At 40.2% G+C, this 23,480-nt stretch overlaps 1 protein-coding gene across 2 annotated transcripts in view; it reads right to left on the bottom strand.

Moving 5' to 3' along the window:
- ARFGEF3 (ARFGEF family member 3) overlaps nt 1-23,480 on the bottom strand; it is a 178,449-nt gene that overhangs the window by 110,610 nt on the left and 44,359 nt on the right. For both annotated transcript variants that reach the window (XM_018053258.1, XM_018053259.1), the window contains exons 3-4: nt 22,358-22,439; nt 18,194-18,325 (exon numbers count right to left, since the gene is read on the bottom strand). In XM_018053258.1, coding sequence (XP_017908747.1) covers nt 18,194-18,325; nt 22,358-22,439 — 214 coding nt within the window. The remainder of the gene's footprint in view (nt 1-18,193; nt 18,326-22,357; nt 22,440-23,480) is intronic.

Below are 23,480 nucleotides of genomic sequence, written 5' to 3'. Positions count from 1 at the left end.
AGCAAGGATGGCGCAGCAGACAGAAGTGACTTGTTGAAAATGATCCGTGGAGAAACCCAATGCCTGCAAGCACTAATTCACTGGATTCAAACACAGACCGGGTGTAGGAAATTTAGGGCAACAGCAAATTAATTTAAACTGTCTGCCTTCCATTGCATAATGAAAGGGTAAGTAGCTTAGATTCATATTCTGAGCACGTTGGCCTCAAGGCAAACAGGAGCACCTAAATATTGAGGGCAGTTCCGTTAAAAATACATCCCTCACAGGGTCATTAAAGCATATTGACTACATTATCACGAACAGCAGGAACTCGAGTGATAGGCGGTGTCTTCCAATTGAGCTTGCTGGTACTGCCTCCATAAGGAAGCCAAGGGGATGCAGAAAGCAGGCGGGGGAAACCTTCCACAAAAAGGGAAAGATCCTTACAGAGGGTAATAAAAATCCCAATAATTAAAAACAATAACGGAATGGCTACTATGTACAAGAAACAATTCTTCAAATAAAAACGTGCATAGAAACCCTGGAGAAAAAAGACGAGACTGGAAAGGAGAATGAGAAGCTGATTTATTGCAAGCCCTGGGCACGAGTGATAAGAATCTGGAAATGTAGCCACATGAGGAACAGAGAGAGAAGTGGATTGATAATGATGACAAGTACAAGATCACAGGTATGCGCCTCTGATCAGGAAAACCCTGGATTAATTCCCTCACAAGGGCACCTAATCATCAAGATTAAAGTTCTCCCATCAGGCTCATACTGCCTTGTGATTGTGATCATGACAGAGCAGGGGCCGTGAGGTCAGGGTTAAAACATAAGTGTTTTAGTAGCATGATTGTGGCATGTAATTTAATATTCAATTGCTGCGACTTTGCCTACGTCCTCTAGCTCTTTATCTTTAAAATTCCCATCCTACCTCATAAGAATATTTAGAGGAAAAATTAGTTAAATGACTTTTTTTTAAAAAAAGAGTATATTCAATATATGTATCTCCAGGATGTTTTCTCATAGAGATTAATAAACAAGTCTCCATTTGATGGAACTCATGGCAGCCATTTCAATGTAAATTACATACATTTTAAGTGAAAAAAAAAAATTAGATCATCCACATTCAAAATCATAAATCTTTCCTATTATATATCACTGCCCCCATTCCTCTGGTCCAAAGCCCTCATCGTCTGATCCAGCTCCACTTCCTCTCTCCTTAGTGTTTTCTCTTTCAGGTCCCAGATCAATTCAAGGAATATTCGCCAAGGTTCTAATTGCTGTGGGGTCACAAATACAAAGCAAACACCATTTCTACCATAAAAAAAACCTCACAACCTATTGGGCAAATGAATGCTTGTACAACTATCCTTCATGGCTGACTTAGTAAGTGCTACTGCAACCATAAGGTATATAATAGTTTTGAAGGTTACAAGACATCTCAGTTTTGGAGAACAGAATCACAGATGAAATAATGTGAGCCAAGCACTGACGCAGGAGAGAAGAGGGAGGGACAGATGTACCAAGCAAAGGAAACGGTGAGAATAAAGGAATGAGGTGTGAAGACAGAGGCTGGAGATGATGCTAAAAAGGATAGCAGGAACCTTATTACACATCAACTTAAATGCCCCTTTTAAGTGTTTTGCACATATTATTTTAGGGCTGGTCAGGGCAACAAATCACAACTAAAACTAGATGTACTGAGGGAAACTGGAAATCAGGGTGATAAAGCAGACAATATGACATAGATGAATTAAAGACACATCCTAGTCATTCCAATGGCAATGAATTAACTGGAGTGCATTTGTTGAAGGAATGCAGGGAATTCGCAAATAGAAAGCAATGGTCACTCATACATGAAATCTGGGTGCCATCCAATCACTGTTCTGCCCACTGATTCTCTTCTAATTCTAGTCAATCTGGTTGAAATCTCTCATATTCCCCTATATTTCATAAAGCTTTATATTAGATACCAATAAAGTAACGTGCTTTAGAGAAGATAAACCTTGTTCAAAAATCCATCACATAAAACATTACAGATGTGGTCATCCCAGAATGGGTAGATCTGGAGAAGTTTGGATACACCACTTAAAATCTGCATGCCCTCTGCAACTCCGACTAATACAAGCTTCTTAGTAGTGAGGTCTAACTTTCTGATGCCCACCATGTTTACAGCACCATGTAGGGCTCTGGGAGGTGTGGTGAGTTCCAGTCTAAGCTCAATCCCTCCTGTGCATTGTCCACAGGAGTAATCAACCTCACAGAATTTCAGTGGGACTTGCAAATGCATACACATTACTGTAAAATGTGTTGAGAGTGTGATAAGACAGCTTGGCAGCACAAAAGGAAATTGTTCTGAGAATCCAAACGTCAGATCCAGGTGGTGTGACTGGCAAAATCCAGGTGGTGCGACTGTGACAGCTTGTGCAACCACATAGGTAACGATACTAGAGTTTCAGATGATCTGGCTAGAGCAACGAGAATTTAGGAAGCCCCCATTCAGGATGTCCAGCTATTTGGCAGGACCTTCAGGCAGGGCAGGGGGAAAATCACCTCTACAAACTAAAGGACATCTCTGATGAGACTTATAGAACATCTGTCACTCTCTGCTCTGAGAATTTTTTTTTTTTTTTTTTTGCATTCAACACAGTAACTGGTAACATGTACCATTTCTGGGTCCAAAAGCTCATTTCTGTTAAAGTTGTATATAAGTCCTCTACAGGACCATTTCCAGGGGACGCAGGAGTAAAGAAATGATTCTTAAAGTTACTGGACAGCAACTGCATGCCACTTCACCCCTACCTTGGGCTGCATTTCTTGGGCTGCCATTCTTTTATTACATAAATGCTCACTGAGGTGTGATGCATTAATGGTCAGATACAGTATTAGGTATTGGGTGCACAGGAGGAAATTTTAAAAAGATGTCTTGATGATCCCTGAGCTCCATAAAGCTAACATCGGGTTCTGAAGACAGTAACAAAATAAGGGATTACAATAAATTGTGAGGAGTTGTTATGACTGAGAAAATACACTGTATTGTGAAGAGTGTTATCAGGGTTTAACAATATAGTACATTTGTAATGCTATACTCATCTTTAACAGAACTCTAAATTTAATATGTTGTAATCAACAACCTCAGTTACACAGAAGATACACCCTTATGGCAGAAAGCGAAGAGAAACTAAAGAGCCTCTTGATGAAGAAGAAATAGGATAGTGAAAAGCTGGCTTAAAACTCAACACTCAAAAACTAAGATCATGGCCTCCAGTCCCATGACTTCATGGCAAACAGGGAAGCAAATGGAAATAGTGGCAGATTTTATTTTCTTGGGCTCCAAAATCACTGCTGACAGTGACGGCAACCATGAAATTAAAAGACACTTGCTCCTTGGAAGAAAAGCTATGACAAATCTAGACAATGTATTAAAAAGCAGAGACATCACTTTGCTGAGGTTAGAATAGTCAAAGCTATAGTTTTTCCAGTAGTCATGTATGATTGTGAGAGCTGGACCATAAAGAAGGCTGAGCACCAAAGAACTGACGCTTTTGAACTGTTGTGCTGGAGAAGACTCTTGAGAGCCCCTTGGACAGCAAGGAAATCGAACCAATCAATCCTAAAGGAAATCAGTCCTGAATATTCATTGGAAGGACTGATGCTGAAGCTCCAGTACTTTGGCCACCTGATGTGAAGAGCTGACTCATTACAAAGGACTCTGATGCTGAGAAAGATCGAGGGCAAGAGGAGAAGAAAGCAACAGAGGATGAGATGGTTGGTTGGATAGCATCATTGACTCAATGGACATGAGTTTGAGCAAACTCCAGGAGATAGTAAAGGACAGGGAAGCCTGGCCATCCTGCAGTCCGTGAGGTCGCCAAGAACCGGACATGACTTAGCAACTGAACAACAACAACGCATATAATTAAGGAATGAAAAACACAGGGAGGAAGACAAGGAGACCATCAAGAAGTGAGTTTATTTGGGAGAGTCAACCTACTAAGGCACAGCTGGAACAGGGAGGCATGCTGAATGAACAAGGAACCTTCTTTCCCTCTTTCTCAAGCCATTAAATATACATTAAGTACTTAATTTATACATATATACTTTGAGGTGATGGTAGTTTCACTTTTCCAAATATCAGATGTTATTTATAAGTCAAACCAAGTAACCTACTGTAGCTCAAAAAAGTAACTCAGAATTTGAGTGCAGCCCACAGAGGCCTTATCCTTCCCTTGCTTGGAGAGAACTCTGGAAACCCTTGATGCCAGGCACATTTCAAACCCCAGCTCTGGTTCTGGCTGAAAATTTAGCTGTGTTACTTAATGTACATTGCCTTCTGGACTCTCATGTATATTGGCTTAAAAATTCATACACTTAAACATATTTGCATAATTCCTTTTCTTGAGAAACAGCCCAGTTCTTTTTTCTCCTCTGTCAAATTCAGCAAAAACAAAGGTGGAAAATTCAGTGATAAGGACAGAAAACTGACATCAAACGCCTGTCTCTTGGGTGTAGGGCTTGTCCACCTCCTAGGAATGTAGCCTGATGAGTATGAACTGCTGGAAATGTACCCCAGACGTGAATAGAAACACATTTTTTTTTCCTTACAGTCCAAGTACAAACAACAAAGCAGGCTCAGTCTTCTGCAGACAGCAGGATGCAGAGTACACGTCTTTAGAGAGCGCGGGGTCAGGTGCCACAACAGTCAACAGAGAATTTTAGAGGACATCTTATCATCTAAATTTAAAATGTGGATGTCAAAGATACGCATTTTTTTCTTATCTTGATCAAATTTGCTCAACCTCAGCACTATTGACATTTTGGGACTGTCCTGTGTATTGGTGGCTGTTTAGCAGCATCACTGGCCCCCACTCTCTAGATGGCAGTGACTCTCTCTTCCCTAATTGTGACAACCAAAAATGTCTCCAGACGTGGTCAAACATTCCCTAGGAGACAAAATGCTCCCCTGTTGGGAACTACTCTTAGGTCACTGATACCCATGCCTTGTGGATACAACTGAGAATTTCTACATCACTCTGCTCCAAAAGCCTCAGATCTAGAATGCAGAACTTTCAGAGAGGACCTAGGGTGAGCCACTAAGCCTTCACTGGGCTTCAGAGATCCTGGATTGAAGAGAACAATGGAGGAGTTGAGTCACAACCCCAATCTTTTTTGTTTTTCTCACTTTTCTAAAGGTTTTATCTATATATCTATATATCGATATATTTTTAAGTGTAGTTGACTTACACAATGTTTTAGGTGCATAGCAACCCCAATCTTTATTTTGATCCAAAGACAATGAATCAAATTATTTTAGTGTGTGGAAATTCTACCACTTACAACTTAAATTGATTTTTTGGGTTGGCCAAAATGTTCATTTGGGTTTTTCTGCACCATCTTATGGAAAATCCTGAATGAACATTTTGGTCAATCACTTTCTGGCTCAATTTATCCCAATTCTGGCAAATAGCTATTCTGAGAGTTTTTGTCTTTTTTCAGTCAACAGATTTTTCTAGAGCTCATGACTTCCCAGTTTGGAAAACACTGCAAACTACTAATTGGTTTATGATCAGTCTTGGGTTCTTTTTGGTCTTTATTTGTTGCCACAAGTTTAATATTCATTATATACATCAGATGGGCCCTTTGCACCTCTTTCTAGAACATACTATACCAGTGATATCCACATGTAAATATTAAATTATGATGAACTTAGCTAATTTGCTTGAACAAATAATCAAACCATTCTTATTCTTCTCTTCTCTTCTAAACTCTCTTCCTTGGCAAACACATAACTCTTAGCTTGCTTCTTGGAAGGAAAGCTATGACAAACCTAGAGAGTGTATTAAAAAGCAGAGACATCACTTTGATGCCAAAGGTCCATCGAGTCAAAGTTATGGTTTTTCCAATAGTCACGTATGGATGTGAGAGTTGGACCATAAAGAAAGCTGAGCACGAAAGAACTGATGCTTTCAAACTATGTTGCTGGAGAAGAGTCTTGAGAGTCCTTTGGTCAGCAAGGAGAGATCAAAGCAGTCAGTCTTAAAGGAAATCAACCCTGAATATTCACTGGAAGGACTGCTGCTCAATCTTCAATACTTTAGCCATCTGATGCGAAGAGCTGACTCATTGGAAAAGACCCTGAGGCTGGGAAAGATTGAAGACAAAAGAAGTAGAGGGCAGCAGAGGATGAGATAGGTAGACAGTATCACTGACTCAAAGGACATGAATATGAGCAAACTCCGGGAGATAGTTAAGGACAGGGAAGCCTGAAGTGCCCTGGGTTGCAAAGAGTCAGACACGACTTAGCAACTGAACAACAGACGTCTCACAAATATATTTTTAGAGCCAAGATTTCTCCCAAGTTTCAAACCTTAACTTCAGCTTGTAAACATCAGCAATGAATATATGCAGTTTCACAAAAATCACATCAAGCACACTAAGCCTCTAATATGGTAAATAGCTAACACTTCTTCCTGCTCTGAAATTCTTAATTATGCAACCATTAAAATTATCTGTGAGGGGATAAATATAGCCATGTGGGAAATGCTTATAATCTAAAGTGAAAAGCAAGAAATAAAATCCTACATACACAATGAATATAACTGTAAACATACAAATAGATATGATTAGAAGTGAATATACAAAAAGTCAGTCACAGTGATGAGATCTACACTGAATGTTTTCTATTTTGGAAAGCCTGTAAAGTGAAACTCCTTGTATTTATTATCTTAAAATATTACAATTCTTTGATATCTGACAATATGAACTCACCATCTCCTTCCTAAGTTAGCTCCTTAAAACCTATCATTCAGCCAAAAACTCAGGCTCCTAGTCTTGTAATCATCTTGGATTCTGCCCTTTTCACCAACTCACCAGCTATACTGCTGATAGTCATTAGGTAACTGTACCACCTCACTAGCGCCTCTGACTTGGCTCTGCCTATTCTCCGAGCATCCTGCAAAACCCCTTCCCCTTGCCCCCACCTTCAATATCTAACACCTCTGAACATGTCAATCTCCTGCTTACTCTGAATACTCTCCAATCTTGTGGACTACCAGCTGCTTACTCTAACCAGGCCTTCTAGAATCTGCTTCAACCTCCTTTTCAAACTCATCCACCACTCATTCCTCACTAATCCCAGTTTCCACCCTGTGTTTTTCCATCTCCAAGACTTTTCTTTTCAAAAATGCCTACTCTCCCAATATAACTGATAGGAACTCCAAGCACCTTTCAAAGTCCAAATCAAATAGTATCCTTTCCTTGAAATGCTGATCTGTTCAGCTGAATATGGGTTCTCATTCTGAATTTTCCCACTGAACTCTTCTTCTGCTATAACACACACATGGAATTCTCCAGGCAAGAATACTGGAGTGGGTTGCCATTTCCTACTCCAGGTGCTCTTCCCGACTCAGGGATCAAACCTGGGTCTCCCACACTGTGGGCAGATTCTTTACTGTCTGAGCCAAAAGGGAAGCCCATGTTGACACACACAACTATCTTGAATTATGTCAACTGTGTACATCTTTATCTTTCTTCTATCAGATTTATAAATCCTTGTCTTGGTTTTGCTTTCAGTTCTATAAGGTTTTATATACTGTTGGTAATGAAAATATATTCACAGTGAAATAAATTTAAAAATCCAATGAACTATTTTTTCTAGTTTAACTGTAACAAATTTATTTTGGCCTAATTCCAAAGCTAGATTTTTAAGAAGTGAATTTCATGAGTGTGTTTCAGATAACACATTTACACCTCCTTTTCTCTTTTCCTCTAAGAGTCTCCGCAGAAAGGGTGCCTTATCTCAGATTGTCTGCCCATATACATATGAGGCTTTTGATAATTTTATACTCAAGGCTTACAGACAAAACCAAGTAAGCCCTGAGACAGAACTTATAAAGGGCTAAAGACAACTTGATTCTCTATATGTTAAAAGTTTAATAATTTATAAAATTCTTCTAGAATATCCAAATCACATGAACTCTGCCTACTAAGATGAAACAAACATATGAACTCTGCCTGGTAGCACAAAGCAAGAACTCATTGGCACAGATAAATGGTGGGGTGTTTTCTGTAGACTGTGAGGTCAGGGTTACTGGTTAGGACCCTAAGTATATCTAGGTAGATAACTGATGTATAGTAATTTACAAAATTATTTTAAGCAAGAAGTTCCAGTTCAACAGTAGTAAATATAATGAAGTCCTCTTTTAGGAATCAAAAATATATATGGTTTCTTTCCTTTATTCTCTTCTTTTCCTTTACTATAGAAGAAAATTATTACACGCTATATAGGAGGGGGCTAAGAGGAATAAAAGAGATAAGAATAAATGTATAAAGCAATGCTATTTCTAAAGTTCTGGTTCAGAATTTGAGTGAGTTCAGAGGTGTTCATCTTATCATGCTACATATATTCTTTTCCAGTAACTGTAACAACAATGAAAACTAATACTGACCCTATGCCATACACTGGGTGTTCCAGGAACTTCTTTTATAATAACTCATTTAAGACTCACTATAACATCATCATCATATTCAATACATTGCTTTATGTGCATTTTGTAGCTAAGAAAATAGAGGCACAGATAAATTACTTGCCCAAAGTCACCAGGCATTCAAGCTCAAGAAGATATGCTCGTACCATTCTGCTACCAGGTATTTTGAAAAAGGGTAACAAGGAGTTCAAAAAAATAGCTTCCAGTGATTGTGTCATAGGACAGTTACACCAAGCCATTCTGTCACTCTCTCAGATCCACTTGGCCACTTACAGATTCCTCAATGAATTCCTATCTACTCTAATAAGATATTTCTAATCTCATTATATTTCACTCTGTTTCAGAAGTCATGTTACTCACACTGGCCTTGCAGTTAAACACAAGGTTGCAAAGTTGTCTTCTCCACCTATTCAAAACTAGACATCCAGAAGCCAGATCAACTCCCCAGCCTTGTTAAAAAGCCTTTCCAGAAAAACACAAATGGTTGAAAAAACAATCCCGCTACCAACAACTGCTTAAGCCCAGATAAGTAACTGAATACTACAGCTTCAATTTACCTATAAAAAGAAGGATCTGATGATGTATGAGGTTGAAAGTGAAAGTCGCTCAGTCGTGTCTGACTCTTTGCGACTCCATGGACTATACAGTCCATGGAATTCTTCAGGCCAGAATACTGGAGTAGGTAGCCTTTCCCTTCTCCAGGGGATCTTCCCAACCCAGGGATCGAACCCAGGTCTCCCACACTGCAGGTGCAATCTTTACCAGCGGAGCCACAAGAGAAGCTTTGATTCTAAAGTGTGAATCCATGTTGATCTTTCTCATCTTTGAACTCAGATTATTACTCATAATCACAGCTTTAGCTTCTTTCGTTTGTCATTTATCCCGGTGGGCCACTGAAAACTACCACATGTGTTTCCCTCTCTCTATTAGTCAATAACTAAATTAGCAAGCAATTAGTCAGCTGTGTGCCAGATGCTCTGTTAGGCACCAAAGTGATAAAAACAACACTAACAGTATGTAATTAGTTTTTACTTACTGACTAGTGAAAGTTTCCACTATGCCTGAGTCAAGAGTTTAGGACTGACTAGTTGGAGCAATTACAACACAGTTTCCCTGAATACACCATGACAGGTAGTCCTCAGCCTTAGCTAACCTCATACCTCTCTGAATGCATCATCACCCCCTCCCTCTGAGGAAAGTGTGATGAAGAAAGCAGGAGGTGGTGGACGGGAGGATGCACCAGCTGCTTCTAACTGGGGGAGAGAAGCCAGACTATGAGTCCCACGTGATAAGTGATGGTGGCCGACTGCCAGTTCTCTCTCAACACTATCCCCATGTTTTTCAAGAATAGCATTCTGGGCACATGGCTGCCCAAAATAAAGACTACACTTTCCAGGCTTCTTACAACTGCTGCCATATGACCAAGTCCTGGCCAATGGGACAGAAGCAGAAGCAACCTGCATCACCTTCCTCCTGCCAGCTGTCTGGAGTGTGGACATTCTGGCCGGAAACCGAGAGCCCTTGTGGACCACAGGCTGGAGAAACATAATCCAAGATACAGGAATCTCTGATAATGGGGTTCAGCCAATATTGACCTAAGCTAATGCAAAGAAAAATAAATCCCTGCCTTGGTTCAGCTGAAATGAATCCTAGCAAATACAGTCTTCCTCTCTTCCTTCCCTTTTTCCAACCCTATCCTTTTCACCTACCTGATCCTATGCTTTAGATCTTACTTGTGTTAAATGTGATTAAGAAAAAAAAAGTATTTACTTATTTGGTTGCGTCAGGTCTTAGCTGTGGCATGTGAGATCTTCACTGCGTCATCTTTTGCTCCCAGTGCTTAGATGTCTCAAGGCATGTAGAATCTGAAGTTCTCTGACAAGGGATCGAATCTGCATCCCCTGAATTGCCAGGCAGATTCTTAGCCAGTGGGCTGCCAGGGAAGTCCCTTAAATGTCATTTCTTAATGATCACCTTCTCTGTCCTCTTCACTTGCATTCCAGCATGCCTTACGATAAATACACTTTTCTAAATTTGTCTTTCCTTACATTTATCACAATTTATGTGTATTTATCTATTTCTTTGGTTTCTATCTCTATCACTAGCATTCACACAAAGATTCTTTTTTTTGTTTCTTTACCATGGGATCTTCCATGCCTGGCAAACATCTGACAGTGAAAGTGAAAGTCGCTCAGTCGTGTCCGACTCTTTGCCACCCCATGGACCATTCAGTCCAAGGAATTCTCCAGGCCAGAATACTGGAGTGGGTAGCAGTTCCCTTCTCCAGGTGATCTTCCCAACCCAGGGATCGAACTCAGGTCTCCCACATTGCAGGTAGATTCTTTACCAGCTGAGCCACAAGGGAGGCCCAAAAATACTGGAGTGGGTAGCCTATCCCTTCTCCAGGGGATCTTCCTGACCCAGGAAGCAACCAGGGTCTCCTGCATAGCAGGCGGATTCTTTACCAACTGAGCTATCAGGGAAGCCAAGTGCCTGACAGGAGGCAATCAAATATCTGAGGAAAAAATGGCTGAAAATAGTGGCAGAGGTCCCCACTGCCTATTCTTGAATATCCACAGTAAATACTGCAAGTCTCTGCATATATACTTGCCTTAACAAAAATCACAGGGAAAACTTTATAAATACTTAGCAGAGCCACTCTCAAATTGAAAGGGCATGGTACTTGCTTTAAAAAAAAAAGAACGGCGGTTCCTGCTTTAAAAAAAAAAAAGAGAAATTCATAGATAGAGTGAAAATATCTTCATCTAAACAAATAATGCATAAAGTATTTAATGGAAAATCACATCACACAGATTGTCAACATTTGCTTCTGACTTTTTCACGCATTTTTATTGCTTGTTTAATGCAGTCATGACAAAGGGTAAAGAAACATAGGAGGAAAACAAGAGTTTTCTCTAAACATGCACAAAGGCAAAAGAGTATCAACGTTTGATTTTAGAAGCAGGAAGAGAGAAGGCTACTTGAGAATATTTAGTTCACAGAATCACATGTTTTAAACACTTTCTTGCATTAAGTGCAGAAATGCTATGTGAGTCTATAGCTAATCTCCAATAACTGTACATTTTAAACATACCAAACACCGGATTATTTTATTCATCCTAGAGACTGATGCAGATCTTCTAAAGTGTCTTGTTAATTTTATTTTATTTTTTTTTAATTTTTATTTTTACTTTATTTTACTTTACAATACTGTATTGGTTTTGCCATACATTGACCTGAATCCACCACGGGTGTACATGCGTTCCCAAACATGAACCCTCCTCCCACCTCCCTCCCCATAACATCTCTCTGGGTCATCACCATGCACCAGCCCCAAGCATGCTGTATCCTGCATCAGACATAGACTGGCGATTCGATTCTTACATGATAGTATACATGTTACAATGCCATTCTCCCAAGTTAATTTTAGATTAAGAAGGAATTTCTCCTCGCTTATGAGAAGTCAGGACAATTCATCCATTTCACTCTCAAACTTTACTAATGATCATTCCTTCCATAAAGCACTCTAGAAGACCAAATGCCCAGAATCAAGGCTATCAAAACTAACCATTTGGGTAAACAGCCCAAATATAAGACTCTGCTATTAAAATATTATTGAGAGGAGATTTAGAAATGGTCCTTCCATTTGGCCTCTTTCTTACTCTAAAACCAAGGTGCCGACTGCCATGGTGGTACCCAGTAAGACCAGAGTTCTAAACGGAAATCCTGAAGCGTGTCCACCAGCCCTACAGAAAGTGAGGGCCTCCTCCACAAGTCTCTCATCTTTACATTTTCTGTAGTGGTCTGGTTGGATTTTCTTATAAAATATAACACCTCAATGATAAATGATACTCTCTCTCCATTCCCCCAACTCTATGACCACACATACTGAGTCATAAGCTAATTTGATGGGAAAGAGACTTTGATTCTTCCTTTGTATTTGAATCTAACTCACAAAACTAGTGAGGGAGTACATGGTCATGGAAGGATACAGAAAACACAGGACTTTGAGCCACTCTGAGCTTTGCCCCTTATTAGCCTGTAATTTACCTTTTCTGTTCAATCATCTATAAAATGAGAACAGTACTGGGAATCACCTGTCTTTCAGGATGAACTCAGAAGACAAGGTAACCCACTGTTCAAGAGCTCATGTTTGGCCCCAGGCTGAATTACAATTTGAATATCGTTCCTGCCATTTCACTAGCTGTGCGATACTAGTGTGAATGTATTCATCAGAGTGTCTAATGCATAATAAATGTTAAGAAATTGGCCCCTGTCATTTCTCCTTTGAAAATGTAAAGCAGTTCAGCAATATTCAATTATGTTATCTAAAGACGCACAGAAGACATCTAATGACAGAACGTTCATCCAATGCTTGCTCAGTATCCAGCATCACATCCTTTCTTACTGACACAGCCGGCTTGCCCTCCCCACATAGGCAGCTCGCATCTCTAACATGCAGAGAGACACAGAAGGCCAGCCACAGTTCCTCCAGTCACTGAAGACTCAGCCAGCTGTGCAGTTAATAACCTCACTAAAGATTATCCATCAGAAAGTAGGGGGGGAAGTCCTAATTGCTCTAGGCAGAGAAGTCATTAGTTTTGTACCTGGCTCCTATGAAGTCTGCATGGCATTTATGGATCTGGCACACACCACAGGAAAAATGTTACCAAAGCAAACAAGTATTAAACCTAAATGTTAACTGGCTCCCTGCCATCTACTAATCCTTTTCAAAGGTAATGCATCTTCAGAGAAACCCTCTTCCTGATTATCTGCAGGTCTGACACTCTATGTGCTCAGTGATAAAATTTTTATTTGGATTCCACGGCCATTTCAATAAATAAAAGTTGTGTTTTCTCCCCCTTCTGTTAGATAGTACAACCATGTATTCAACAGAACAGTTCCTAGACTGTGATCTAATGTCATCCCTATTAAATTTGTCAGAAGCAAGCATCATTGATATTTCTAAACCCTCCAACTGAAAGTCTAGAGCCTTCTTTCTAAATGAGAACATTACCATCATAATCTTGGGTTTCATTATTAGCTGCTTCCTGTTTTATCTCAGGGAAGTTTCTAAAAGAGGGAACCATACTATTTTCTCCCCAGGAATTTAATACAGTTGCTGCACACTTCTAAGAATGTGACATGATTCAATTTCTTATGTTTATAAACAGTAGCAGATAGCAATATGTGAGTAAAATGTACGATACAGTTTCCTGAAAAACAGGACTTATGATTTGTCATAAAAATGTACTGTGCCATGTTTGGAAAGAAATAAAAACTGCATGGTGTGGCTCTACCTGTCCTGAATAGCATACTCAGACCATTATTTGTAAAGGTCTACCATATCACATTTTAAAAGATTTCCTAAAATATATTTCTATAATATGACTAGACAATTTTTATAAGAAATATCTAGTTTAGATCATTGACTGTTAGGATGAGTTATGTAGAAACACCAAGAATAAGTTAATATATCCTCCATATGTAATGGAATTCAGTCATTCCCTCTGAGGACTCATCCAATTCATATTTCTCTCTATTTCTGTCTCTACTTTGGGGACAAAAGGCGGTAAAAGCATTTTCATGTGGTAATGATATTAGCAAAACAAGTCCTTGTGTTAAAGTTTTTACTTTGGTCATGACAAGCATTACAGAATTACAAGACAGAAGGGTGCTCACATCTAAAGATGACTGAAGTTGGTATAGAAATTCCTCATGCATGGAGAGAGGGTATAAAACTTATTTCTAAGCCCCAAATGCTATCATTTGTATATGTTTATACCCAAACAAGTAATTTAAATCTCAGAAATAAGAAATGATCACGGAACCCTCACCTGTGGGCTCTCAAAGTGAGACCACCTTCTCCAAAGTTTCATTTGATGCTAAAAAACTAGCTTGATATATTTTTCCTAATTCTAATGTTTAAGTTTTTAAAACATTAGCTCAGCTGGTAAAGAATCCAACTGCAATGTAGGAGACACCAGTTCGATCCCTGGGTCAGGAAGATCCCCTGAAGAAGGGATAGGCTACCCATTCCAGTATTTTGGGGCTTCTCTGGTGGCTCAGCTGGTAAAGAATCCACCTGCAATGTGGGAATCTGGAGTTCAGTTCCTGGGTTGGGAAGATCCCCTGAAAAAAGGAATGGCTAACTACTCCAGTATTCTGGCCTGGAGAATTCTATGGACAGAGGAGCCTGGCAGGCTGCAGTCCATGGGGTCACAAAGAGTTTAACACAACTGAGCAACTTTCACAAAGTTTCTAAAAACAAAAGCATGTACCAAAGGCGCTCTTCTTTTCAGAAGTTTCAGAAACCTAATTGTGAAGAATCGCAACCCAGATGATTGTTTTCCTCTTTTCTGACAATGTCTGATCTATTTCCAGACATTAACTACAAGTACCACTGTCTAGTATGGTGTCATTAGAAAGTCCATAAAGACTCGCTTTCCAGGGTTTCCAGCAGAGCTAACATGTGTCAACTCCTGTCTTCAGCAAGGCTGGCAGAAGGTACCACTGGGCTGGAATTAGAAAGCAAGTATGTTTTCTAAACAGGTGTTTCTGTTGACATAACCATTAAACATCCTGCTCCTCCACAGTTCCTAGAAGAATAGGTACTTTCACATTTTAATTTTTAATGCAAATCCCTATATTCCATGAAAAGCTATACTCCTGGGAAAAATTTCAGAATAATATGAAATCTGTGAAGTGTGTCTTAGCGTGACATCAACGCTCAATCTTCAGTATTTGGAGATCTTTTAGTGGAAGAAGGATAAACAGACAACTTGAAAGTTGTAAAAGTGATGGACATGGCTGCTGACCTTGCCTCTCTCAGTGGTTGCACAGAGGTAGCAGAGAAGTCAAACAAATCTTGAGATGGTTACTCTTGGATTCCTAGGAAGGCACAGCAGCCCAACATGTGTCAAAGGATAAGGCAAAACCACACATTCCAGAATTAGAGAGAGTTAAAGACAATGAGATCTTAAAGATTAGGTAGCTCAGACATTCTCATTGTTTACTGAGCATAAGAATATTCCTAGACCCACCCACTGAGATGATGACTCAGCAGCAGTAGTTAGTTGTGGCAGAAGTAATAGGAATAGAAGAAGTAACAAAGAGCCCTTCTAAAGAACTTGCTTTGGGCCAGATACTGTGCCAAATTCCTTACAACTATCACTTACTTAGTCCTCACAATGCTCCTATTAGGTAGGGACTACTATTTCCCCCCGATGAAGGTGCTGTGGAGGTGGAGGTGATGGAATTCCAGCTGAGCTATTTCAAATCCTAAAAGATGATGCTGTGAAAGAGCTGCACTCAATACGCCAGCAAATTTGGAAAACTCAGCAGTGACCACAGGACTGGAAAAGGTCAGTTTTCATTCCAATCTCAAAGAAGGGCAATGCTAAAGAATGTTCCAAGTACTACACAATTACACTCATCTCACATGCTAGCAAAGTAATGCTCAAAATTCTCCAAGCCATGCTTGAACAGTATGTGAACCATGAACTTCCAGATGTTCAAGCTGGCTTTAGAAAAGGCAGAGGAACCAGAGATCAAATTGCCAACATCCATTGGATCATCAAAAAGCAAGAGGATTCCATAAAAACATCTATTTCTGCTTTATGGATTATGCCAAAGCCTTTGACTATGTGGATCACAACAAATTGTGGAAAATTCTTAAACAGATGGGAATACCTGACCACCTAACCTGCCTCCTGAGAAATCTGTATGCAGGTCAAGAAGCAATGGTTAGAACTGGACATGGAAAAACAGACTGGTTCCAAATTAGGAAAGGAGTATATCAAGGCTGTATATATCCACCCTGCTTATTTTGGGTTGGATGAAGCACAAGCTGGAATCAAGATTGCTGGGTGAAATATCAATAACCTCAGATACAGAGATGACACCACCCTTATGGAAGAAAGTGAAGAGGAACTAAAGAGCCTCTTGATGAAAGTGAAAGAGGAGACTGACAAAGTTGGATTAAAACTCAACATTCAAAAAATGAAGATCATGGCATCCAGTCCCATAACTTCATGGAAAATAGATGGGGAAACAATGGAAACAGAGAGATACTTTATTTTCTTGGGCTCCAAAATCACTGCAGATGGTGACTGCAGCCATGAAATTTAAAGACGCTTGTTCTTTAGAAGAAAAGCTATGACCAAGCTAGACAGCATGTTAAAAAGCAGAGACATTACTTTGCCGACAAAGGTCTGTCTAGTCAAAGCTATGGTTTTTCCAGTAGCCAGGTATGGATGTAAGAACTGGACTATAAAGAAAGCTCAGTGCCAAAGAATTGATGCTTCTGAACTGTGGTGTTGGAGAAGACTCTTGATAGTCCCTTGGACTGCAAGGAGATACAACCAGTCCATCCTCAAGGAAATCATTCCTGAACATTCATTGGAAGGACTGATGCTGAAGCTTAAAACTCCAAAACTTTGGCCACATGATGTGAAGAACTGACTGATTGGAAAAGACCCTGATGCTGGGAAAAACTGAAGGCAGGAGGAGAAGGAGATGACAGAGGATGAGATGGTTGGAGGGCATCACCGACTCAATGGACATGAGTTTGAGCAAGCTCCAGGAGTTGGTGATGGACAGGGAAGCCTGGCGTGCTGCAGTCCTTGGGGTCGCAGAGTCAGACACGACTGAACGACTGAATTGAACTATTTCCCCCATTCTCCGGATGAGGAGACCAAAGCACAGAGTGGTTCAGGAATCTGTTCAAGGAAGTCCAACTAGAAATTAAGTATTCAAATCCAGACAGGCTGGGTTCAAAGTCTGAATCACTATACTAAATTACCCACCAATAGGGCTAAGGTGAGACCCAGGACATTAAGACAATGCCATGATTGAAGCTGATCTTTCTCAAGGGAGAAACTGAGAGGTAAAAGACTGATATCTCTTATCAAAGACAAAAATCCACCATTGCATTTCTAGGAAGAAAGCAACCATTATATGACACCAACTATGCTTATACATTTCTCTGTACATACTCCTCTAGGGAAGAAATGGACAGATGTTGTGTCCAGCTCGTGGGTTCTAGCTGTGCTACACTGACCAAGGTGTTATTCTAGGCTAGAGATTTCCATCCTTTTCTGCCCAACTCACTGTTCACTTACAGGATCCAACACACCTCTGAGTCTGTATAAGAGGCTCCCAATTATGGTGGCTCTCAAAGGAGGGGAAAAAGGGAAAAGGGAAGAGAGAGATGCCACCGCCCAGAGGGAGATGATAATTAGAATGAGGGAGATAAGGTTCACAGAATGTGAGGGTGGAAATAAAGATATGATTCTGATATGGCTTCAAAGGATGATCATCCTTTCCTTAAATTGACTATTCTACAGAGCATTAATATACGTCATTAGGTCTTTGCTTTGTTTTAACATTTACAGGCAGGCAGAATGCCCAGAATGATCAGGTCTACCCCAAGCTGGAACTACTCCTGTACATTCTCTCAAAAGGGCATAAATATATTTAACAACATTTGATACGTAGGCTCAGGCCAAAAATCTTACAGATTTATTGAAATCTGTAAACCAAGTAAACCTTTTTACTTAGTTGTCATTTCTGTTCGACAATCAAGGTTATTCTGGGGACTGCAAGCAAGGATAATAATCATATAGCCCAAATGACCACCACATAGAGGCATCTTTAAGATAACAATGAGGGTCAGCAATTTGTTTCCATCACAGTGACGCAAACTGGGAGTGCGTCAAACCCACCTTCATCACTTCCACCTGCAGGTCCTCGTGGAGGGAAGGCGTCACTTTCACAGCATTCAGGATCTGATTGAGCAGCTGCTTCTCATCAGAGTCCGTTTCCATGGATACAAACCTCTCTTCTGCCAGGAGCTTCTGCAAAGAGGCACAAGACAGTGATCACAGACAGGCTTTCCCCTGCTGTCTTATTCTGCTATAGCCTAGTATGTACTACAGATAATGTTTCTTAGTCAGGAAGCATGTAGCTGGAGGCCATTAGGAAGGAGTTTCCGCTCTGTGCCATTAAAAAGAAAAATGCATCATGCCTTTGGTAAATGGTTTTTGGCAAAGGGTTTTTCCTGCTATTAGATAATTTACTGTAAATTTTATGAAGTGAAATTCTAATGTGGTGGCCAAATAAGTCGTTTGGTGGGTGAGGATGGAGGATGAATGTGCCAAGGGAAATCCAGCTCCTCACAACAGGCACATTCGCACACGCCCTTTCTGAATGAAGCTTTGTCACAGGAAAGGAGGTTTTATACACAGCTTGATTGTTCATATTTGTATTTCCTAATGTGAGCTATCATTTACCTAGGGATTATTCACGAATCTACAAATCTTAATATATTTTCATCAGAAAATCAATCCCACAAAAACCTAAACAAGAAGACAGTCATTTTCATGAGGTTTCCCAGAAGGCATTACATCTCACAGTACAGCTCTCCTCTACTTGAAAACAACTCATTTTTCATCAAATTCTTTACGAATTGAACCAAACCCTCCTTGCCTACAACTTGTATCCCCTAGTTATACCTGGAGCCACACAGATTACGTTTCTAGAATACCTGATCAGTGATGAACTCCACCCAAATCTCTTCTTTTCCACACTAAACCTCCTTGGGTGTCATCAAACGTTCTCCACATAACATAGTTTCACAGACACTTTCCTCCTCAACTGACCTCCAGTGAATTTAACACTTCAAGGGTGGTCTGACAGCAATGAGCAGGAGCACCCGAAGGTGCATGCTAAGGTGAACATATGGACTCTGGGTGATTAGGACGTGTCAATGTAGCCTCGTCTCTGGGTTTTTTTCTATAAGAAGTATGGTTCCGGGAGTGATGATGGGTGAGGCTACGCATGTGTAGGGGGAGGGAGTATGTGGGAAATCTCTGCACCCTCCTTTCAATTTTACTGTCAGTCTAACACTGCTCTAAAATAGTCTTTTAAAAATAATAACAATAAAAAGATGGCAAGAGTGAAAGAAATGTAGTCTTTGGTGGCCATTGCCGTCCTATTTCAACCTGGAATTGTTTACCTCTAGAATTCTAGTTGTGTGAGACAATTAAGTGTGTTTACTGCTTAAAATCAAACCAAAAAACAAACAAAAAGCAGTAATACAGAAGTTTAATCACACTCTCGGATCAAATTAGCTTAGTTGTAAGTCACAGCACATTTTATGCTGACTCACGCAGAAACCTCATTCTCAAGGGCTACAATTAAGCTGTTCTTCCCCAATCTGTCCTGAGGCAATTGATCTTTGAGACCCCAGAGTAGGACGGATTTTATATTTATCCCTATTAAATCTGTCCTTGTCTGACGCAGCATGGGGTTGCAACCATGAAGAATTTTTGGAATTCTGATTCATCCAGGGTAACGACTCCCTCTTTTAGCTGAATGTCACTGCAGATCCAGAAAACACGTATTTCAAACCTTCTTCTTAGGACTCCCTGAATTCATCTATACAGCTATACATCATTTTATACATCATTTTATGGCACTTAGCTTTACTGCCCTTCACAAGTATCATGTTTCTTTATAAACTGAAAGGCTGTGGCAACTGTGTCAGTTAAGTCTACTGGCACCATTTTTCCAAAAGTATTTACTCACATAGTGTCTCTGTGTCACATTTTGATAATTCTTGCAATATTGGAAACTTTTTTATTTTTACTCTATTTGTTATAATGATCTGCAATCAGTGCCCTTTGATGTTACTACTATAGCTGGCTGAAGGCTCAGATGATGTTAGCATTTTATCAAGAAAGTAGTTTTTAGTCAAGGTATGTACATTTTTTTAGACATAATGCTACTGCACACTTCAGAGTCTACAGCATGGTATAAACATAACTTTTATATGCACTGGGAAAATGTAAAATGCATGTGGCTCACTCTATTGCAATATCTGCTTTATTACACTGATTGGGGACTGAACCCACAATATCTCTGAAGTGTCCACTCAAAAGAAATTTTTGACTATGCAGGGCAGCCCAGAGTTAGTTCATATACAAAACCCTGTTTTTACTTAAAGTAATAAAGACTAAAAAACTCTAAAAAAAAAAAAAAAGTGCCTTAAAAGTTAATGGGGGAGGGGCTTCCCTGATAGCTCAGTTGGTAAAAAATCTGCCTGCAATTCAGGAGATCCCAGTTTGATTCCTGGGTTGGAAAGATCTGCTGGAGAATGGATAGGGTACCCACTCCAGTATTCTTGGGCTTCCCTTGTGGCTCAGCTGGTAAAAAAATCTGCCTGCAATGCGGGAGACCTGGGTTCGATCCCTGGGTTGGGAAGATCCCCTGGAGAAGGGAAAGGCTACCCACTCCAGTATTCTGGCCTGGAGAATTCAATAGACTGTATAGTCCATGGAGTGGTAGAGTCAGATACGAATGGGAGGTTACAAGGGATGCTGAGAAGAAGATACCCAGCCCCCCATGTCAGTGAAGTTCCCATGAAAACACGAGATTGTAACTTACAGAGTTTGAGGGTTAAAAAAAAACCCCAAAAAAACACTAAATGGAAAATCCCTGTAATACTAGAGAAAAGAGAACGTAAGTGGCAGGTTGAAACAAACTTCTATTCATTTTTACAGTTACTTTGGAGAAAAGCAGAGTTTTTAATAACTGTTTAACTTTTTAATGTTTAAAAATTCCTAATGTCAATGCATATTGAAATATACATTCTCTAATTCTGATCTGCTAAGGGGAAAACAGTCATAATTTTCTTACTCTTTCTTACTTACTAACACTGAAAAGGTATTAGAGACCTCTCTAAACTTAAAGAGCAAACTATGAAACAGTAATGTGAAAAGACACCCAATAATGCTATCAATCCATGGCCATGCTGGAAGAATCCCCTGCAGGCTTGAACTCCACAGCGCTTGTCACTCAGCCACCAAACCACATAAGAAGTCGGTGTTTATCTGTACCATTTTTCTAGATTCTACATATATGCATTGATAGATGATGTTTGCTTTTCTCTTTCTGACTGACTTCACTCTGTATGACAGACTCTAGGTCCATCCACATCTCTATGAATGACCCCATTTTGTTCCTTTTAGTAGCTGAATAGTATTCTACTGTGTGTGTTTACCACATCTTTATCCATGTGTAAAACAGCTAGTGGAAAGCTGCTATGAAGCACAGGAAGCTCAGCTCAGGGCTCTGTGATGACCCAGAGGGCCATGGAATGAGGGGTTGGGGTGGAGAGTGGTCCAAGAGGGAGGGGATATATGTATACATATGACTGATTTACTTTATTGTATGCAGAAACTAACACAACATATAAAGTAATTTATTGCAATTTTAAAAATCCTTTTTAAAAAGTCAATGTATTTATACAGCCAACAACTCTGCACCTTTGGAATTAGACTTACTACATATGGTGCAAAACAGAATGAACAAACGCTCAGAGAAGGAAGTGTGTTTGTGCAATTTGACTTTTCTGATTAGACCAAATTTCTTTTTTCTTCCCAATCTCGTTCTGGAAACAAAACGTTCACCAACTTAACTATAGACTAGAAAACAAACCAAAATCATTCTGGCTTACCATCATTGCTCATGACACAGAACCACAGATGCTGGATGCATATAAGATCTGAGCTGGTATAGAACTTGAGGTGTCTCTCTTGGAGTCCCTTACTCTCCTAAAAGTTAGGTGTCATAAAAAATATTGGAGTCTCCAAGAGTCAGTGTCTGACCATATATGCTCAGCAAGATAATGCTGTGCACAGAGAAATGCTGGTCTAGAAAAGAGAATCATTATTCTCTCTGGTTATTACACAGTTCAATCAATTTCTGCTGGGGTCTTTAAACAGCTATAATTTAGAATGGTAACTATTTGCTCTTTCAGTGCCAAGGTGGTCTGTCAATTTCTCTCATCCTGTTGGGGTAAGAACAAGATATATTGTATACTGTACCTGTATCCCTGCCAAGGCATGTTGAGCCAGCTTCACATTCTTGGATTCCAAAGCCAACTGGAGGGGCAGCAGGCATTTCTCCCTGGCAACACATAAATAAGGACCATATGTGAGCTCAGCAAGGCTGGCAGCCAACGGATGGGTACATACACCCACCCTCAAATGCCACCACACACATACACTGAACTATGACCAGTAATGAAACTGCACCTGGAGTGAAAGAAAAGAAAAAAACAGCATAAATGCTGTGCAGAAATCATAGAGTACCAGCAGCTCGCCTTCTTGAGATAGCTATAGAGAAAACACACACAAGGACTCTCAAATAATGGTTTCGGTGAACTAGTCATCACATGGTAAGTCCCTTACCAGTCCATGAACATGCCTTGCTCTTTCCCAAAGTAATATAATTAACTGTATTCCGTACACCTAGGGTGTGCAACCCTAGAAAGCACTGTTTATATAGGTTTCAATGCCTTTGCTCAGGCCTCTCCCCCACCTAGCAAGTGAGGAGGGCATCATCACCTGGACTACTCCGCCTCATCGATATAAATTGAAATCTGATACACTTGTCAATTTCTCCCCAGTTCAAAGTGTTTCTTAATCAGCTGTAACTTTTTAAAATTTTTCCATATTTATTTTTGTCTGTGCTGGCTCTTCATTGCCGCACGGGCTTTTCTCTTGTTGAAGCAAGTGGAGGCTGCTCTCTAGTTGTGGTGTGCAGGCTTCTCATCGCTGTGGCTTCTCCTGTTGCAAACGATAGGCACTAGGTGAGTGGGCTTCAGTAGCTGCGGCACGTGGGCTCCGTAGTTGCAGCTCCCAGGCTCTAGAGCATGGCTCACCAATTGCGGAGCACAGGCTTTGTTGCCCCACAGCGTGTGGGATCCTCCTGGACCGAGGATCAAACCCACATCTGCATTGGCAGGTGCATTCTTTACCACTGAACCATTAGGGAAGCACCACCTACAATTTTTGAATGAGCTCTTTAGTCTCCATGAGGGTGACCTAAATTTTGTGATGGGGCTTAATAAACGTGTTTCCAAGGCAGAAATACAATCAAGCCACCAACAGCTTGGACCCATGAGAAGTACCTGACCTCAAGTGAAAGACAAAAACAAAAAAAGCT

Source organism: Capra hircus, chromosome 9 (assembly GCF_001704415.2).
Source record: "Capra hircus breed San Clemente chromosome 9, ASM170441v1, whole genome shotgun sequence".
In the NCBI taxonomy this organism is placed as follows: Eukaryota; Metazoa; Chordata; class Mammalia; order Artiodactyla; family Bovidae; genus Capra; species Capra hircus.
Note: the sequence above shows the minus strand (reverse complement) of the source record. Positions and strands in the feature narration are given on the sequence as shown.